Raw genomic sequence first — 20,358 nt, 5'->3', positions numbered from 1 at the left:
CGATACGATTAGTCGAGTCTCGCGGCTCGTTTTTATAATTTTATATCAACAACTATAAAAACGAGCTACAAGGCTCGAATAATCGTACTTTCACTTTCCAAACTGTCTACTTTTGTTTCCAAGCTGAGAGTCAATTAGGGAGAATTTACTGTATAAGTTTAATATAGCTATTATTAAACATTAGCAAAATATAGTCTCCACTAATTTTAATATATATATATATATATATATATATATATATATATAAGTTTCAACAGATTATCAAATTATTATCAATTATGTTGTGTATATAATAATTGTGTATAATAATTTGATAATCTGTTGAAACTTTCAAATCTCTAAGACTACAGTTAAAAAATATAATTTTGTATTTGCTGTATTTGTGCAATATACAATCAGTCTAATAAGTTTTCGTACAGGATTTTCGTTAAATTACTTTATGATTTTGTGGTATTATTTGTGGTTGATATTTTTCACGTGTTAGATAAACAGTTTCTCTGAAGTAAATCGTTTACTTGTTTATTACTTAAAATTTAGGAATGTTTTAATCTTTGGGAAAATTTTAATAAACAGGCAAATAGTAATTTTTCCGCGTGATGTACGTACTCATCGTAACAATGAAATTTCCGCGTGCGTGTGTGTGTGTGTGTGTGTGTGTGTGTGTGTGTGTGTGTGTGTTGTTGTTGTTGTTGGGTTACATTACTCAAGATAACTTGGTTTACGAATTAAATTGCTGTCCCCGTTGAACAATTAATTAAAACATTTACGATTGTAAGTTTTTATAAATTTTGTGATAAAAAAAGTTATTTTTTCCAAGTATATTTGCGATCGTATTCTCCCCTCAGTTTTTCTGGAAGTATTGAGAACATAACTGTCAGAAAACAGAATACGAAGAAAGACTTTGAAATATATGGAATTTTGTCTTTATAAAAATGTGTAGATGTCGTGATATTGTCATAACTCTCTAGCATTCAATTTATCAGAAAGCGTAATAAGTTTTGCCTTCTTCCGAAGTATCCTTTTACCGAAGAAAAGCTAATAATGTATGCTTTTTTCTTTATTTTGCTCTCGGAGGAATTATGCGATTTTGTTCACGTTTTCACGTAATTAAACGTCGAAAGGATTTCATTGAAATCGTAGACAATGGAAGGTCAGAAGTCGCAGCGACAATTTTAATCAGTTTTTTGCTCGAAAAATTTGCCAATTAAAAACCTATGGTGTAAACGTTGGAAAAACGTCCTCCGTGTGCAGAAAATTGTTCCATTTTTGCAGGCTTTGGAAAATCAACTTCTTTGTTCGATTTTCGATACGCTTGTAGGTTTGTCTGTTAATATACTCGTTGTTTGGATGCAAAATTGGTTTTTCGACGAAAGCGAGTTGAATTTCCAACGGGAACTCGATGTTTCAATGATTTCAAAATAGTGTACAAGTCAGAGTTGCAATCATTTTTCAAACATGGATCCTTTTTCGTAAAGGATCTATATCATATCAAGAATCTATATTAAGGATCTATATGTATGTCATCTATATTAAAGTAAATGGTATAATTAGTAAAATGTATAATAATTAATTAAAGTAAATAAAATAATATTAATTAAAGTAAAATGTTTAATTAGAGCTTTTAAACAAACCGTAATGGGAAAATATTGTAAAATCATCTTTTGTGTTAACAATCGAGGTATACTGATTTCTTCACACGCCAAGAGAGGTTTCGAATTTCGTTTCACTTCTGTAATTGAAATATTTATATATATAAATATTCAATAATAAAATAAATAAATATTCGATGAAATGATTCGTGACGCTTTTCCCATAAGAGGTAATGTAAAATCTAGCACGAATTTTCTACGCTAAAATAGCGCTATTACATGCAATATCAAAATGTTGAAGCTCATACAGAAAATAGCCTACTGTCGATTCTAGCTAACAGTTTGAGCATTTTGTCACAGCGTGGATTGGCGCTGTACGAACCCCTGAATACAGAATATTAAAGAAACTGTCACCACAAATGAGGTATAAGAGTAGAGCTAGCACTCGATGTTGCGATTTTTGCGTCACACGAAAGTGGGACTCTGAGAAAGCCATTATCATTTCTGTATCGCGCTCATTGTTACCGATATTTCAGAAATTTAGTGAGAATCGAGTATGCTGTATACCTCATTCGTATTACGACCCTTCTATGATTTAGAAGCCATAAATTCATAAGACGCGTATATTCACAAATAACTCTTTTAAAACTCTTCTGAAGCTGGGAGCTTTCCAAATTTCAAAATATGTGCGCGATGAAAATGATTTACCGAAATAAATTTTCGAAATACTGTATTTCAAACATTTTTCTGTAGCTCGGGTACTGTTAGCTATTTCCTAGTTAGTTTTGTTTAAACATTAAATTGTAAAATAGACGAGAGTGTACATACTGTTAGTTGAGTAAATCATTGTAGACGAGTAGAGTAAATCATTGTTAGTCATTGTAAGAATGGAAGTCGGAGGAAATACCGATTTCGTACTGGCTCCCTTTCGAGTCTCTAAAACAGGAATCTCCTCGCGGTGAGATCCGGACAATTCAGCAATTTGAGTCGAGGATGACACCGAGCTAATAGCTGTAAACTTTGAATCCTTTCCGATATTGTAAAGTTGGGAATAAGACTGTAATAATTGTACTGTATGATTTTTAAATAAAGTGTGTGGATTATACTTTGAGTCAGGGTTCGGAACAAGATTTCGGCCGGAAATTCTTGAAATTGATGTTTCGTCGATGGGAGATCCCGCAGGGGATCTCGCTCACGAGAGTGGCTTGTGAGTAAGTGCGGGGGGTAGCGTTCCTGAGATACCCGAGGCGCTTATAGGTCGTTAGGATTTTTAATTTAAGTTTGTCAGATTTCGTTTCCATTATTTTCGCAGAAATTGCATTCGTGTGCAGATCAGCGCGGCGCTCATGTGCTGGTGTTAGGTTCCCTATTTAGGCCCGTCACAATTTTTGTATTCTCATTAACAATAGTCAGTCGTTTCTGGTTTACTATTATCATCCGCTGAGGGATTATCATCCGCCGTGGGATCATCATCCGCCGAGAGATTATCATCCGCCGAAGGATGCGTGTCAGTTAATAACTGCATGCGACTTAGTTAATAATTGCGTGCGTCTTAGTTTAGGATTGTTAACTCCTTGCCGTAATTTAACGAGTCTAACTCTTAATGAAGATTTCTAGTAGTAACCTGTTAATTCCGAAAGCACTACAGTTTATTCATCATTAGTCGATCAAATAGAAAACTGATAAGATTGATAAAGTAGAAATTTACGTTATCTACATCCGGTACAGGTTTAGCATGGTGGCGCTGCCATTATCATCTGTAGGTTATATTTGGCAAGTAGTTTCAATGTTCTACCACTCCATGAACTGGCGCTATTTGAGCATTTGAAAATAACTATACAGGGTGTCCCAAAAATGTCTCGCAATACGGAAATGAAGGGTAGCTGATATCATTTGAAATAACTTTTTCCTTAGCGAAACTTCAATCTGCGGCTTTATCTTATAAGTTATTGACGAAGAACACTGACTACGTTGGGGAACTGCAATACGTGCATTCATATCTTCGATAGGAATTTTACCAACGAGTCGAAAAAGTCAGATTCACTCGCTCGCAGATCGTGCCTCGTAAAATATCGTCAGCGTTTTCCGTTAAGATGTATACGGTTCAAGAAGAATTTAGTATCACGTTTTATTCCATCGACGTGCCCCGCAGAATTGGCGACGAAGTAAGGAGGCCATGATCCTGAAGAATCATGGCAATAGAAGATTTTTATGATTTTATCGGCCCATTTCAGGGCCACTCCATTTTAACGCAGAATCGAACAATTCGTCACCCTCCCCTCCCTCCATAGGATACCTCTACGATTTTGGATTATCAGTGTTTCGGATTATCAGTGATTAATTAACTGGTCAGTGTTTGGTGACAGTTCAATGAAAGTGAACTTTGTGTTATCTGAGGTCCCTCCGACAGTATCCCTTGAACGCTGCGTCGTCGATCAGCTGTGCATTGTACGAGGTCAGTGCACAGACATTGTGACCCACAATTTCGAACAGCAAATGCATCATCAACTAAATGGATGAGTTTACTGTTAATGATATTCTTTACAATTCTTTTACAAACATATCCTGCATGTTCTTTAACGCGATTATTTATTATTAAATTAACTTTGCGAATCGACATGTAAGGTGTCATGCACTTAAGAAAATTTAAATGGCTGTCACGATTAAGCTACTTATTATTTCGGGTCTGAAAAATTAGTAAATATTCTTCAGACATTTTGAAATAAGGATAAGCAGTGTTTTTCTTAAAATAGTCACTGTCACGTGGTAAACAAAATCGGAAAGTTCACGCTCCGTGACTTGTTCATTGATTCGAACGCGGCATGGCGTTCCCCTTCTTCTGTCAAGCTCCGCGGTTGGAGCACGTTGCGCTTGAGTGATCGATCACGTTGTAGTTCGCGCGCTCGCCTCTCATTGGTCAGTGTTTTTCGTTAATATCTCGAAAACAAAGTCGCAGATTGAATTGTCGCTAAGGAAAGAATTACTTCAAATGACCTCAGCTATCTCCCATTTCCGTATTACGAGACATTTTTGGGACACCATGTATATAGTATCTATTTATAAGTTTGCAAACAATTAAGTGCATCGAATGAATATTAAATACTTTGGTATTAATTATAATTTATTATAATAAATATATATAAATTTAAATATATATAAATATATAAATTTATTTATTATAATATTTATTATAATGTGCCTTTGGGCATACTGAAACAGTGAGTTGTGGGCGAAAAGGCAAAAATAATTTACGATAGTACTTGTAAATCGTTTCACGAGTTCAATATCAAGAAAATGCAGAAAATATCTTATATAATTAATCTTTCTTTACACGAAGATTTTCTTTCTTTCATTGAGTTGCTTTCCAAATCATGTACTGAAGTATTTCATAACGTTCCGGATTATTAAAACTATCAGGCATAGTCGTTTAAGCAGTTCAATATCAAAACCCTTCGGTTGTGTGATACGAAGGTGGATTGATTCTTGATATTTGTTTTCTGTACACACAGCGTATGCTCACAATTAAATTGACCAGATTAACCAGTCGACATATGGAAACCTGACATGTTTGTAGCCCGCACACTCAGCTTTGATGGATGCGAAAACTATTATCGATGATTCCTTTCCGTGGATAATCTCCATGTGAAAATATCCTACTAATTTATACTAGTGCCTATTATGATAGTCTGCTTCTAGTTTTGTTAGATAACAAAACGTATTGCTATTGTAATCGGACAGACGCTTCAACAATATAAAAAAAAGATCATATTAACATCCATCGACCACTGCTTCGACCTAATACATTAACACGGTACAATTATTTAATTACCTGTACAAGTAGCTGTGAGCGGAAACGAGAAATTAACGGAAGTTTTTATGAAATATCACACGAACAGCGTTCGAGTTATTCCGATGATGGAGTGTGTTACACACGATAGCGTGTATGTTCCGTCTAAAGAACCGGGGTAATTAACTGGGTAAAACAAACGACGGATGCTATTACCCTTAATACAAATAGCCGGATAATTACCTGTCGACTCAGGATGCTCAACGTGTAAGTTGACATATCGGTTCTTTGATAGCGAGTCGCTGGCTAATTGATAGCTTCTTTTATTCCTCATACGACCCCAAGTTTACTTACCAAGAACGTACAATTAATTGGGAAAAATTATTTCGATTCTTCGCTGGGATCAACAATATGTAGTAATCAAAATTTATGTAACCATTCACTCCCCCTCTTCGATGTTAATCTCGAATATATATATATATATATATAAATGGCAATTAAAAATGTTTTCTCAAATGGATTGTTCTACAAAAAAATACAGTAAATTATCCTTAATAATCTTGCACCTCGTTTTTATAATTGTCGACAATCGCGAGCTATAAAAATGAGCCGCGAGACTCGAACAATCGTATCTTCTCTTCCCAAATTGTCCATTTTTGTTTACATGCCGAAGGAAAAATGGGAAGAATTTACTGTAGTTCGTAAAAGTAACGGATGTAGTGTTTCACGAAGTGACCAGCGCATCCCACGCTGTCCTCCCACATTGGAAAACAAACAATACCTACTTCTGAGAAAACTTTGAAGTCTCACGTTTATCATTGTATATTTCTCAAATCTTGTTTCATTTTATCGCTAGAATTTAGCGTAAAATGTTATCGTTTCACCAACCCTCCATTGTGTAAACATTTTGTTGTGGCATTTTCAAGCACCTTTTCTGTCAAATACATTCATTTTAGACCGAGAAAAAATTGCTCCGTGAGAGATTCGAGTCACAGAAATGTCTCTCAACATCCATCTCTTAAATGTTCGTCCAATGAACATTTCGGTGATCCCAGGTTGTTCCCCTAAATTTCTCTGAACACTTAACATGCCGAGCTTTAACCCTTTCGGTACGAGCGCGTTGTCCACCGTGACACTCCCACTGTACGGGGTGCCGCGCCGAAAATGCGCACATAACGCAGGGTCGGTCCACTTTTGTACGAAGATTTTCTTAAGCGTTAAGTAATGACTGTGCTTAATCCGTTTCTAAATCTTTCTTTAACACGTTGACTGCCGCGTCACCCGTATTCGGGTGACAGCAAAAGTTCTCATCAGGCCACGTCACCCGTAATTCGGGTGACGCTGATTTGACTACTTACAAAGGATTTCCGAAAATATTTCGACAAATATTCTACAGGAGGTAATGAAACTATTGAATTCTTATAAAAATGGTTCATTAAAAAAATTATTCACAGTGTATAATATTAAAACATTCTCTGCAAAGTTGAGGTTGATCAGGACAGCTTGGACAAAAAGTTGTTTGTTTTTTCAGATATGCTCGTGCCTCTGATCGGTCCATTTCGTATCTTTTATTTGAACTGTAGCTTCCTCAGTATCATCAACATTTCTTTCTTCTTCCATGACCAATTCTCGTAAAATCTCGTCAATAGTATCTTCATAACATTCATTATCATTAAGATTATATTTATCAGTATCCAAATCAGAATCTGACGATGTAATTTTATTTATGCTTCTCCTTCCGGGCAATCCGATCTCTTTTCATTATTGAAAAAAATAAGGGCAGAGATTTTAAGTTATACCATTCGGTACTCGGCAAAGATTCCAACTGTTCATGCAGTAACAGAAACAGATATGAATTAACAGCGCACGCTTCCTATAGCGGCACGGGTGGCCTGTAGGAGATTTTGTTGTAAATACGCGTGGCAGTCAACGTGTTAAATGTTTCCTGTAAACATTCTGTAAAGGGCCTACAGAAATATGGCTTACATGGATGCCAGATGTATTTGGCACTCGTCCATATTGGTCATCAGATGGATGCCGGATATATCCGGCGCTCGGCCACACAGGTGACTAGATGGATGCCGGATATATCCGGCGCTCGTACCGAAAGGGTTAACAGTGTCTAACGTGTTTTGCTTTAAAAGAATGACAATCCCGTATTTATTTAGACCTTTCGGCGTTCTTCTTACAATGTATGCATAAACTAAGAAAATTCCATCTTTTCCCGCGAAAGAGTCTTCATAATTACGGTCACTTGGATCGGCTCAGCAGGTTCAGCGTTCACAAAATTAGTTTCATTCACTCACCCCAGACTGCACCGCGCAGTAGTTCTTCTGTTGTTTGTTCCAGCAGTTGAGCACGTGGGAGGAGGTCGCAGCGTGTGACTGCTGCAGCGGATCTTCTTGCCGAGGTTCCGGTCTCCTGGTCGCGGGTGGATCGGGCCAACGATCGAGATTGCTCCAGTATGTTCCCTTTCGTTTCACGGAATAGTAACGGTACACCACGATCGTCACCGCGACGACCAGGGCCAAACCCGTACCTGCAGCTGCCCCGAAGATCGCCGAGGTCACCATTACGCCTAGACTTTTGTTTCTCTCTCGAGAGAGACCTCAACGTTCACGTTGATTAATGCGGACACCTCCTCTGTTTCCGATGGTGTCTGCAAAAAAAAAATCCACGGATCAAGAAAGGTTCGTCCGGGACAAGAAACGCCGCGCGAGAAGGCTCGATTAGATTAGACTCTGGTGCCACGCTACCACTTATTTCCTCTCGGGAAATTAGTTGGAGTTATGCTCGCTAAATGCTCGCCGCGATGACCTCTGAGAAACGCGCTCACGCTAAATGTCATCCACGGTTTGTGCGATTACGTTTGGATCGGTTTCGAAACAAATTCGAAAAGTTTAAAATGTTCGAGGAGAATGTTTGTAGGCAGGTTATGTTTGAATCATCAAATAGATCATGCTCGGCTTGGTTCGTTTACGTTGTTAATATGTTTTTCTTTCTACATATATTTTTGTTTATCGCAGTTGGCAAAGTTTGGGCGGACGGTCGATGAATAAATTTTTAGGTCGTGCAGTTCAAAAACTACAGGAACTCCAGTAAATTTCGTTAAGCTTCGTATTTTATTAAAATTAAAAGCTGCTTTAACTTGTTCAACTTCCTACTTTACCGTAATTAAACTGCATTTTTTTGTAGAAAATAAATATTGTCCAAGCAGATTGCGGAAACTGAAGCTAAATCAAAATTGTACTCTTTCATGTAATGATTATACTACTGTGATCAAAAAGTAAGGTGAAATTGTCATTTAAAACTTCCGGGCATTAGGAAGGCAGGTAATTTTTTTTTCCTAGGTTGGTAGGACTGTCTGTAACATTTGCCAAGTGTCTATTTGTCAAAAGGTTTAATTATCTCCGAGTTACACGTGTTTTTTTAAACAACCAAAAGTGAATTTTTCGATTTTTACAATGGGTGATTTTGTTGAGCAAAGAACTTGCATCAAATTTTGTTTGCGGAACGAATATTCTTGTGCGGACACGTTGAAAATGTTACGGAAGGCCTTTGGTGATCAAACTATGGCACAAAAAAACGTTTATAAGTGGTACAACAAGTTCAAAGCAGGCCGAGAACGCGTTGAAGACGAACCGCGCTCTGGACGTCCAAAAAAATCGAAGATTTGGTGCTTGAAAATCGTCGACTGACAATGAGAGACCTCGCTGATAGTGTTGGAATATCATTTGGCTCAGTCCAAACCATTTTGAAGGATGATATGTGTCTCAAACGCGTCAAGTCTCGATTGGTGCCATGTCATACTGCATTGGTTCTTCGCGACTTTTTTGCCAAAAACTCGACTCATATCGTTCCGCAAACACCGTATTCGCCTGATTTGGCTCCGTGCGACTTCTGGTTATTCAGCAAACTCAAAAAGCCAATGCGGGGACGCCGTTTTGACACGATTGAGGAGATAAAAACCGAATCGAAGAAGGTCTTGAAGGCTATACCGGAAAAAGACTATTCCGACTGTTTCGAGGACTGGAGAAAGCGTCGGAAACAGTGCGTTTTATCGGACGGGGATTACTTTGAAGGGGATGAAATTGATTTGGAAGAATAAACAAAGAATTTACATTTTATAAACAAATTCACCTTACTTTTTGATCACAGTAGTATACAATGGAAAATAGTGTAACAATCATTCGAAACACGTCTGATGTCATCGAAAAAAGTCCAACAATTTTTTTAATAACCGTAACTTTGAAATCGGACATATATTGTATGCGTCTCCTGATTTCGTTTTTTCGCCAGAATTTAATCCATTATTTTATTCTTTTTTCTACAATCTGTTTCCAATTGAAAAATCTGTTTATTACGGTTTCGAAGCTCCGTTCAAGTTATATACTACTTGGTCAGACACGAAAGAAATTGGTTTACAGAGGCTGAATTAAATCTCAAGCTGCCATCAACATTCGTCAAATGTTTCCCATTTTATCGTTCCGGCGATCGTTTAGGGTAGAAAGAAAGCATGTAGTAAGTGGCCCTAATGAAACCAATCCGACGCTAAAGCCCGGACTTTACTGTCGAACGTGCGCTGGGAAACGAAGAAGTATAAACATACAACAACGGGGCAGGTTTAATACCATTGCCGTCACATATATTTTTGCGGTGCCTCGACGTTACGATCGCGTTTACGAGTGAGCTTGCAGAAAGCGACACCACGAGCCATTCCACCTGAATGCGGGAAAAGGAAAATGAGCTGTTCCAGACGAAGAACAGCGAATACCACGGCGAAACTTACGAGCCGGTCGATGTTGTTCGCTATCGTGAAAACAGATAAATCGGGAGAAAAACGGAGTCACTGATTTTCGCACTTTCGCGACGAATAGATTGGGAATCTTCGCCATACCGGCAGTCGTAAATTTCTGGAGTGAAACGCGCGCGCGTGTTACCGAGCGATAGTTATGTTTTTACTGTGCCTTGATCTCGTCTCTGTTGTCATAAAAGAAGCCATGACATTTTGCAGAATTTGAAATGGAAAGCTCTTCGTGGATTTACGGTCGCTTCAATATTTGTGAAAGACGTGTTTATTTTCAAGGAATAATATTGCCCCATTTTCACGGAAAAGAATTTTCTAATCTCGAATGGAGAACTTTCGTTTACCTTTACGATTATAATATTATTAATGGAAATACGGATGGGCGTATGATAAATTCAGAATCTTTATACACTTTTAAAATTTTTAAAATTTATAAAGGAATATATATATATATATATATATTAACAAGGAATAATACTATTCTATAACATTGGGACTCATACAAAGATTCATAGTTTACTCACGATGCCATTGAACTTACATTCTTCTTTAAAACTTAAACGACCGCTTACGAGATTTCTCGTGTTTCAATGCTGAGACGTAAAAAACCGGCAATGGCACAGGGTGTCTCAAAATTATGGTGCTTCCCGGAAATGAGAGATTCCTGATGTTATTTGAAGTAACTTTTTCCTTAGCGAAAATGCAAACCGCGGCTTTGTTTACAAGTTATTAACGCAAAACATTGACCAATCGGAGAGCGAGTGCGACCGGTGCTCCGCCCTTGCCGCGTCGTGCTGGCCGCCTGACGCAGCGGCAGTGGTCGCGAGAGCGGGGCTTCAGCCGTACGCGATCTCTCATTGGTCAGTGTTTTTCGTTAATAACTCGTAAACAAAGCCGCGGACTGCATTTTTGCTAAGGAAAAGGTTACTTCAAATGACCTCAGGAATCCCTTATTTTTCTGGAAGTATCATAACTTTAGGACACCCTGTAAATCTTGAGCTTGCTGGATACTTCAGCATACTCATAATAATTTCAATTTAAATTGAAATAATATGCGGTCATTTAAGCGTTAATACCACTGGCAAAAGCAATAACGAAATCGCAGATATCGCAGAAGTTCTTACGAGCTGATTCGGCCCGTCTTCGGGTTGCTATTAAATTTTGACGCGCATTGCGCAATTTCCGGATCAAATTAGACCGGTTTCCTTCATCTTTGCGAATCGAGGGGCTCGTTGAACTTCGACGTTTCTCGTTTTGCGTAATTGGGCGCTTGTCGCGGATTAATCTATTCAGTTGCTATGGCGATCGCACATAGGTGATTTTTCTTCCTCGCTGAGACAATGAGTGCGATCATAAAAAAAAATGAGAACGAGCTTCCTATTGCTCGTCGACGAACGAGCGCGCACGTGTGAATTGTTAGCGGCACGAATCGAGAGTCCAATGACCATCTCCGTTCCTTTCGCCATTGATTAAACCATGAAGAGGGAAAGGGTGTTATTATCCTGCTCTTCAGAAGGTCAAAGGTTTACTGGCCTTTTCATATTATTATCTGAATGGCTAGCCTTCACGCGGAAATTGTTTCATCGAAAATAGATTGACTTAGGAAAATGTTCGAACACTGTGTTTCCGATTTGTATATGCGCGTTGTTTCCAAATGGAATTAAGTTGAAACGAAGTCGCTGGTTGCTTTTATGTACACTTTAATAATATTACAGTACAGCTATGGTCTTAGCGATGCGTTATTTGCGTTCTATCTGCATTCTTAGAGTTCTACGAGTTCTGGGAGTTCTAACAGTTCTGACTAACGTTCTAGGTGCCTTTCCGCTTGTCACCTCGGTTTTTTGTTGATTGGTGGAGGAAATGAAGCGTTTTTGATTGGAGATGGGTGTGTCGGAAGGAACTTGAAATGAGGAGTGGGAAACTGTTCGAAAGTTCGGGTTGTAATTTTTTCGTTTTGTCAAATATGGAATTTATGAGTCTGTCGCACGTGTTGTCCGTTCGTCGGGTCGAAGGGTACTTTCGTTCGGATGCATTTTTTACTGTCGCAGGTATATTGCTTAATTGCTCAAGGGATGGCCAGGGACGTTCGACCTTCGGTGTTGCCGTCGCAACACGATTCTTGACCAGTGGCGATGTTTGAACTGTTGTAACTTTGTCAAAAATTGTCATACTTTAGCCAATCTGGAATCATTTTAAAGCTTCAAGTTTCTAGTTTCGTAAGACATTACGTTTCTTTCTAGGAATTTTTCTGTGACCGATGGAAAACTGAAGACACGTCTTCTCTCGAAAATGCAGAGAGTTGAAATGTCTCTAAAATCGTCGAAAAATTTATTTCCTCTGATTGAACCTATTTTCGAAATGAAAATTCAAGTTTCTCCTTTATAACACCTTAATCTTAAAATACGAGTTCTTTTGATCGTTTTATTGAGATCTGAATGAAGGGTACACTGCCAACTTTACATAATTTTTATTTCGTAAAATATTTTTAAGAAATTCTGAATCAAATTTTGAGATGTCGTTGCAAAGAGAAAGCTTCATTCTTCAAGTCTAGGACAGATTAAATCAGAGGAAAAATTTGACAGCGATTCTACGGACGTTTCAGTTTGTACCACTCCTTTTTTGGAAAATTATGTCTCTAGTTACACACCTGCTAAAATGAATAATGATTTACAAAAATAGATACATCGAGGTTCAAAATGAGTTTTTTCTCACAAAATCATAACAGTTTAAACATCGTATATTTTGAACGAAATGCTTACTTCTATACTTTTCCAATGCCGTCCAAATAGAACACCTGAGAAACGTGAAATAAATGCCACAGCGACCATAGACGAAATATTACGAACGAAATTTCTGACGACGTTGCTATGAGAAAATCTCGCAGCACGTTCGTTGTATTCGTTCTTTATTCGATCATCCGTAAAAATATGAGGTTCCATTGTTCGACAGAAGAGGAATTTTATTTCTCAAATATGACCCAGAAACCTTTTGGATTCTTTGTTTCGTGGTTGTGAGCAGCGCGGTCTGTTGCCTGCCATTGTATTCGAAGAAATGGGGCTTCTTGGACGTTTTTCGTATATGCATAATAGACGTCCCGCAAGAACAGGGCCGTGTGATTTTCATTGGAACATGTTCGATGTTTTTCTTATTGCAAGCTCTCTTATCTAGGTTTTTCTCATATTAGGTATCAAAATGATACAGGTCGTCGTAAGTTCGCCAACGATAACGTTTTCCAAGAGATTCATTAATGCGAAAATTGATGTGGCAAATAAAGTAAGTCGCGTAAAGATCTCCAATTTCTGCTGTTATTTTAAAAGCACACTTCATTAATTGAATAAACGAGCCATGAAGATTCAAACTGAATTCCATGATGATTAATTATTATTTAATTAATTAATTAATTAATCTCGATATCTGCATAATTGTGCCACAAAACTATGAGTCAATTTGCAGTGACAACTTACCAAAAAAAGATCAAAATAAACATTTCGATAGACAAAACTGAATACAATAAATTCTCCCTAATTAACGCTCAGATTGTGCACAAAAATGGACAAAGATTTACTTGTATTTGTTATCTCAGAATACTGATATTTTTCTCAGTATAAATAATTTCGTATAAACATTAAAAAATCACCACTTTTCATTACGATAAAGTGACTTATGCCACTTTCACAATAAACGGCTCGAGTAATGACAGAAGAGCTTCGGGAATCTTTCTGGAGTTTCGTTTTTTTAGCAATTATTACGATCACGTCAAAAGTTCGCAGTTCTAGAATGATTAAATTTACCAGTCCGTGAATTTTAAGGATCTACAATAAATTCTCCCTAATTTACACTCAGATTGAGCACAAAAATTCAGAATTTAAGAAGAGGAGATACGATTATTCGAGCCTTGCAGCTCGCATAATATACTTACCGATTGTTAACAACTATAAAAACGGGCCGCAAGGCTCGAATAATTGTATCTCCTCTTCTTAAATTCTGAATTTTTGTGCTCAATCTGAGCGTAAATTAGGGAGAATTTATTGTAGATCCTTAAAATTCACGGACTGGTAAATTTAATCATTCTAGAACTGCGAACTTTTGACGTGATCGTAATAATTGCTAAAAAAACGAAACTCCAGAAAGATTCCCGAAGCTCTTCTGTCATTACTCGAGCCGTTTATTGTGAAAGTGGCATAAGTCACTTTACCGTAATGAAAAGTGGTGATTTTTTAATGTTTATACGAAATTATTTATACTGAGAAAAATATCAGTATTCTGAGATAACAAATACAAGTAAATCTTCTCGAAAGTTAGCATCCATATTTTTAAACGTGTTAAAACGCAAACCCTTAAAATAAACGGCTCACTTCTTCAAATGGACCGACAGTTCTCTCATTCTTCTGTTTTCATTACCTGAAGTGTCAACGAAACGAGAACAAGAATGAGAACGTAATACTGCCGTTTCAATAAAGCAATACGTTTTCCAACGCGTTCATTCGAACGCGAGAATTATTTCCGGTAATTCCGCGATCGGTGCCACGTTCGAGTCGTTTCAACAACGTATCCCGACGATGAGAAACGCTCGCAATTGTACTGCAAGAATGAAAAACAGGTAATCGTCTCGTTGAAAGTCGCTCGAATCATCACTTCGATTCCGTAATGCGTCTCAGGAATTTTCGTCCGACGAGATCAATTTCATTTCGGCTGCGAACGCTCGTGTCCGAGTTTCGAGGAAGAAGCATCGAGTCGATTCATAGTAATACGATTTCATCGACGTTCCTGGAATCCTGATGTAGAACTTTAGGTAGATATATAGAACAGGTCTCGGAGAAATTGTGGCTCGCGAGTTGTATACGACTTCCGGAAGAAATGTTAAAAACATAATCTACTCGATTTAGAAACAGAATACAGTAAATTCTCCCCAATTGTTCCTCAGCTTGTAAACATAAATGGACAATTTGGAAAGAGAAAGTACGATTATTCGAGCTCGTACGATCATTGCGGCTCGTTTTTATAGTTGTTGATAATCGGTAATTATAAAAATGATTCGCAAGGCTCGAATAATCGTATCTTCTCTTCCAAAATTGTCCATTTTTGTGTTCAAGATGAGTGTCAATTAGGGAGAATTTACTGTACAGTAAATCTTCCCCTTAAAAGGCACGGTCTCGAAATTGAAAACGGTAATCGGCGGACACTCGGACACAATTCTTCGAGCCTCGCGGCTCGTTTTTGTAGATGCCGACACCTCGTGAGAGAAGAAAAAGACAGCGACCAGCTTGTCGGTGTACATTCATGCCAGAATAAAAACGATAACTTAACTTTTTTATTTCTAAATTTTTGCCACGATTCGAAGGCAATTCGGAGGCCACATGCCACGATTCGAAGGCAATTCGGAGGACACATGCCACGATTCGACGGACATGTATCTCGTATCTACCACGTACAGTAAATTCTCCCTAATTGATGCTTAGATTCTACACAAAAATGGGCAATTTGAGAATCGTGGCATGTGAACTCTGAATTGCCTTCGAATAGTGGTATGTAGCTTCCGAATTGCCTTCGAATCATGGCATGTGGCCTCCGAATTGCCTTCGAATCGTGTAATGCGGCCTCCAAATTGCCTTCGAATCGTGGCATGTGGCCTCCGAATTGCCTTCGAGTCGTGGCAGAGAATTGCAATTAAAAAAGTTAAGTCCTCGTTTTTATTCTAGCATTACTATGTATTCACATTAATGTACACCGACATGCTTGCTGCTGCCTTTTTTGCCGTCAGTCTCGAGTTTCTATAAAAACGAGCCGCGAGGTCCGAAGAATCGCGACTTAGTATTTTCAGATCTGCCGGTTTCAATTCCGATCTCCGAATATTTCTGGGAGAAATTACTGTACAGTAAATTCTCCCTAATTTTCCTTTAGCTTGTAAACAAAAATGAAGAGATTGGGAAGAGAAGATACGATTATTTGAGCCTTGCAACTCGTTTTTATAATTGTTAACAATCGGAAACTATAAAAATGAACCACGAGGCTCGAATAATCGTATCTCCTCTTCCAAGATTGTCCATTTTTGTTTACGAAATGAAGGAAAATTGGGGAGAGTTTACTGTTCTCCGTAATAACACACAATTTTCACTGAGAAATTATGTTCAAGGTACCTTAGTTAAGAGCATACACAAATGTAACAGTGTTGGTCTTTTGCGTCCTGCGAAGAGATGGAACGCAACTCAGAGACTGTTAATTGGACAATAGAGAGACACGTTCCTGCAATTCAGTAAATAATCGTAAATTCATACAGTTTCGTAAATAAATACGAAGACAATTTGAAATCATATTAAAGATTGAACTTTGCGTCGCCGTATATTTCGTAAATTTTTATCATTTATAAATGCACATCTATACATCTAGCGATATATAGGGTGTTTTGTCCGTACGTTCGGTTAGTCGCCTAACGTACATGCGCGACCGAACTATTGTACGCTCGATTCGCGCTTCCTACGGCAAATTAATGACGTGGAAGGGTCTCTAGTAGTCTTAGAGAACTTTATTTTTTGTGTTGTACTCTCTGCGAGCGCTGGTGGAAGAATGCTCTTCCAACGCTGGAAAGTCGTGGAAGAGCACCCGTGGATGGAGGTAGATTGTTTATTATTGGTCAAGGCACGAATCACCCCTTGGAGGGGGGTGTCTGCCTTGACCCTTGTTGGGGCCTGAGAGGGTTTCCCCAATGGTGGGACCTTTTTATGGCCCTTGTCTCTGGACGCAACACAGGGTTCCCCGGAAAGAATCATCCGATTTCAAAAATTTATATTTTAAAAAATTACACACAGAAAATTGTAATTCAAACACGAATATAATGGGAAAATGTGTGAGTTTTTGTTTACAAGTGTTCAATATGACTTCCTTTCGTTACACGTATGATATCATTGCGATATGAAAGTTCATGCCAAACACGGTGTAATGTATCTCTGGTAATTGTTTGTACAGCATCACAAATGCGTTTTTTTCAGTTCATTTACACTTGTAGGTAAAGGTGGTACAAAGACAAGATCCTCCACAAATCTCCAAAGAAAGAAGTCGCATGGGGTTAGGTCGGGTGATCTCGGAGGCCAACTGTGTAGAACCATATTATCGGATGAACTGCGACCAATCTAACGGTTTGGTAGTTCCGTGTTAAGAAAATTCCGAACCTCCAAGTGCCAATGGGGTAAAAAGTAAAACTCGCACATTTTCCCGTTATATTCGTGTTTGAATTATAATTTTCTGTGTGTAATTTTTAAAAATATAAATTTTTGAAATCGGATGATTCTTTCCGGGGAACCCTGTACTATAAATGAGCCGTTTATTTTGAAAGTGGCATAAGTCACTTTGTTTTTAAGTCGATATATTTAAGGGTTTGCGTTTTAACACGTTTAAAAATATGGATGCTAACTTTCGAGAAGATTTACTTGTATTTGTTATCTCAGCATACTGAGATATTTTTCTCGGTATAAATAATTTCGTATAAACATTAAAAAATCACCACTTTTCATTACGGTAAAGTGACTTATGCCACTTTTAAAATAAACGGCTCAAATATGCATCATCTATACATCCCACTGCTTAACTTTGGCAATTTCCGAGGAAAGTCGGGTTCCCAGAAACTCCAATGAAGGTTGAATAACAGAATAACTCGTCGACGAGACAGCACAACAGAAGACGTTGATCGATTCAATATTATCCGAGCAAGACGCGAGCTTTATCGTTTCAAAGTTTCATCGGCCAGCAAACTTCTTTGAACACTGCGATAACATTCAGCCGGTTCGTGAAATCCTCTTATCTTCGTATCTTTCGATCCCTATCCCTTGCCCGAGAATTTTCTTATCCTACATTCGGTTTTTCAGTCACGCAACGAATCGATCCTCCTTATCAGTCTGCCCTCCCCGAGTGCAGAGTTGTGTTGTTCGTGGCAACGTCGGCCTCGTAATTATATTCACCGGTGACACGTACGCGGAATACTAATTTCCATCGGCGGGTAGGTCTTGACATTTCCGTCGGAGAAATTCGTCGAAATGATGCTGCCTTTTCCTTGAAATCTGTTGACACTTCGCACGAATATCTGCATTTTCCTAATTCGATTTTGAAAGCAACATCTCATTTTAGAGCAAAATGTATCTGGAATTCTATCTAGCTGAGAAGTTCATTTCTAATGCAATTTAACCAGTTAGCTGTTGCAATTCGTTTGAAAAGTATGTAAATTACTATAATGTATGTTACTGTGTAACGTTTGATTTTTTTCATATTTTGTTTAACACTAGATTTAGATCACTAATTTTTTAATTTACGATTGTTTATATCGTAAAGATGTATTTATGAGTTATTTATTCAATTTATATGTTACTTACAGCAAATGCTACAATAACACTTATTAAAAATAAGAATAAATGTCTTATTGTTACATTTATAAACTAATATAAAACAGCTGTTTTTTGTGCTCCGTAAATCTAGTGTTAAATGCAACACTTATTTAAAAATATATAATTTAATGAAGAATATCGAAGTATATCCCTTCCTTAAGCAGTTACATTCAGTAATTTCCTATTTAATAAAAGTTTCCCTCAGCTTGTAAACAAAAATGGACAATTTGGAACGATTAACTTCTTATACTTGTTGACAATCGGTGACTATAAAATTGTCCATTTTTGTTTACAAATTGAGGGATAATTGGAGAGAATTTACTGTACTTGTCATGAAGAAATGACATTTTCTGTTATTACAAATATACTCCTCGAAAGTAGCTAACTGGTTATACTTTCATTTATTATTTAATTGTCTATCACTATATAGGAACTTCAGAAAGTAATATCAATCTCGTTTTAGATATAGATGTACAGTATTCTCTCCCCAAATGTCAAAATCTTGCTACGCCATGAATGACGCGGTATGAAGGTTCGTCGGAGTCTCGTTGCCTTTAATATATCATATAAGAATCGGTTTTTCTGATGCCTTTTTCGTAAATAAAGTAAGTTACTTGCTATGTATAATGAATACATATGGTCTCAAGCACGTCGTGTTTGGTCTCATTTTAATTGGAAAAATCTGGCAAATATATTAAAAAATTGTCATATATAAAAAATTAGAAATAAAAAAGTTAAATCATCGTTTTTATTCTAGCATTTCAATGTACAGTAAATTCTCCCTAATTGATGCTCAGCTTGGAAACAGAAATGGACAATTTGGGAAAAGAAGTTGTTGACAATAGTTGTCAACAATCGGTAACAATAAAAATAATAAATATAATATACTTTAAAAACAAGTAATCGTATTTTCTCTTCCCAAAGTGTCCATTTTTGTGCAGAATCTGATCGTCAATTAGGGAGAACATACTGTATTCATAGTAATGTACAATGCTGGCCGCTGCCTTTCCTGGTAGTTTCGTTCTCTCTCTCTCTCTCTCTCTCTCTCTCTTTCATGAGATATCGACAACTATAAAAGCGGCCCGCAAAGCTCGAAGAATCGTTTCTTACTATTCTCATACCTGTCGGTCACAATTCCGACCTCGCGTGTTTTAGGGAGAGATTACTGTACCTAGGACTTTGTCCAGCGGAAGAGTTTACTTCTAATTGAATATAAAGTTTGATTTATTACGTATTTGCTCAGTTGTATATAGGATATTCAGGGTCCGCAACAAGTTGTTTTAATAGTTTCATGCACATCGCAAAAGCTTTCAACCGAATGTACAATCCAGCAGAATTTGTTCCTCTTGACGAGGATTTGATTCTGTCACAAAGAAGCTAAGAGATCCAGGATCGGTATTATCATGAATATACATGATTGTTTAATGCAGCGTAAAATATTTAACGAATTTCCAGAGATGGAAGCTATATTCAAAGTGGAATGAAATGTTTAATGCAGCTGCCACTCCGGTTTGATTTCTATGAATAATTAACGAACTCTGTAATGGAAACTGGTCCAGTGATTATAGCACAGTTTACGCAATCGTGGTCATCTCGTTGATTACAAACTCGTCTAAGGCGATACGGATCCAATTATCGTAAAAATAAACGGGCGAATTAGTTAGCGTGCTGGTTTTTATTCAAGCTATCCCCTCATGAAGCAAAGGCAATAAAACTTGATTGAGTCTATCAGAACTTGTCCCGGTTCGATTAAACTTATCTCCGAGATCGTGACTTGCACGGAGGCCGCGCTGAAGTTCAGAA

At 37.6% G+C, this 20,358-nt stretch overlaps 1 protein-coding gene across 2 annotated transcripts in view; it reads right to left on the bottom strand.

Moving 5' to 3' along the window:
• Sytbeta (Synaptotagmin beta) overlaps positions 1-20,358 on the bottom strand; it is a 125,903-nt gene that overhangs the window by 79,608 nt on the left and 25,937 nt on the right. For both annotated transcript variants that reach the window (XM_076519673.1, XM_076519670.1), the window contains exon 2: positions 7,683-8,035. In XM_076519673.1, coding sequence (XP_076375788.1) covers positions 7,683-7,949 — 267 coding nt within the window. In that variant the 5' untranslated portion in view covers positions 7,950-8,035. The remainder of the gene's footprint in view (positions 1-7,682; positions 8,036-20,358) is intronic.

This window comes from Megalopta genalis, chromosome 3 (genome assembly GCF_051020955.1).
Source record: "Megalopta genalis isolate 19385.01 chromosome 3, iyMegGena1_principal, whole genome shotgun sequence".
NCBI lineage: Eukaryota > Metazoa > Arthropoda > Insecta > Hymenoptera > Halictidae > Megalopta > Megalopta genalis.
This window is presented reverse-complemented; position numbering and strand designations above follow the sequence as displayed.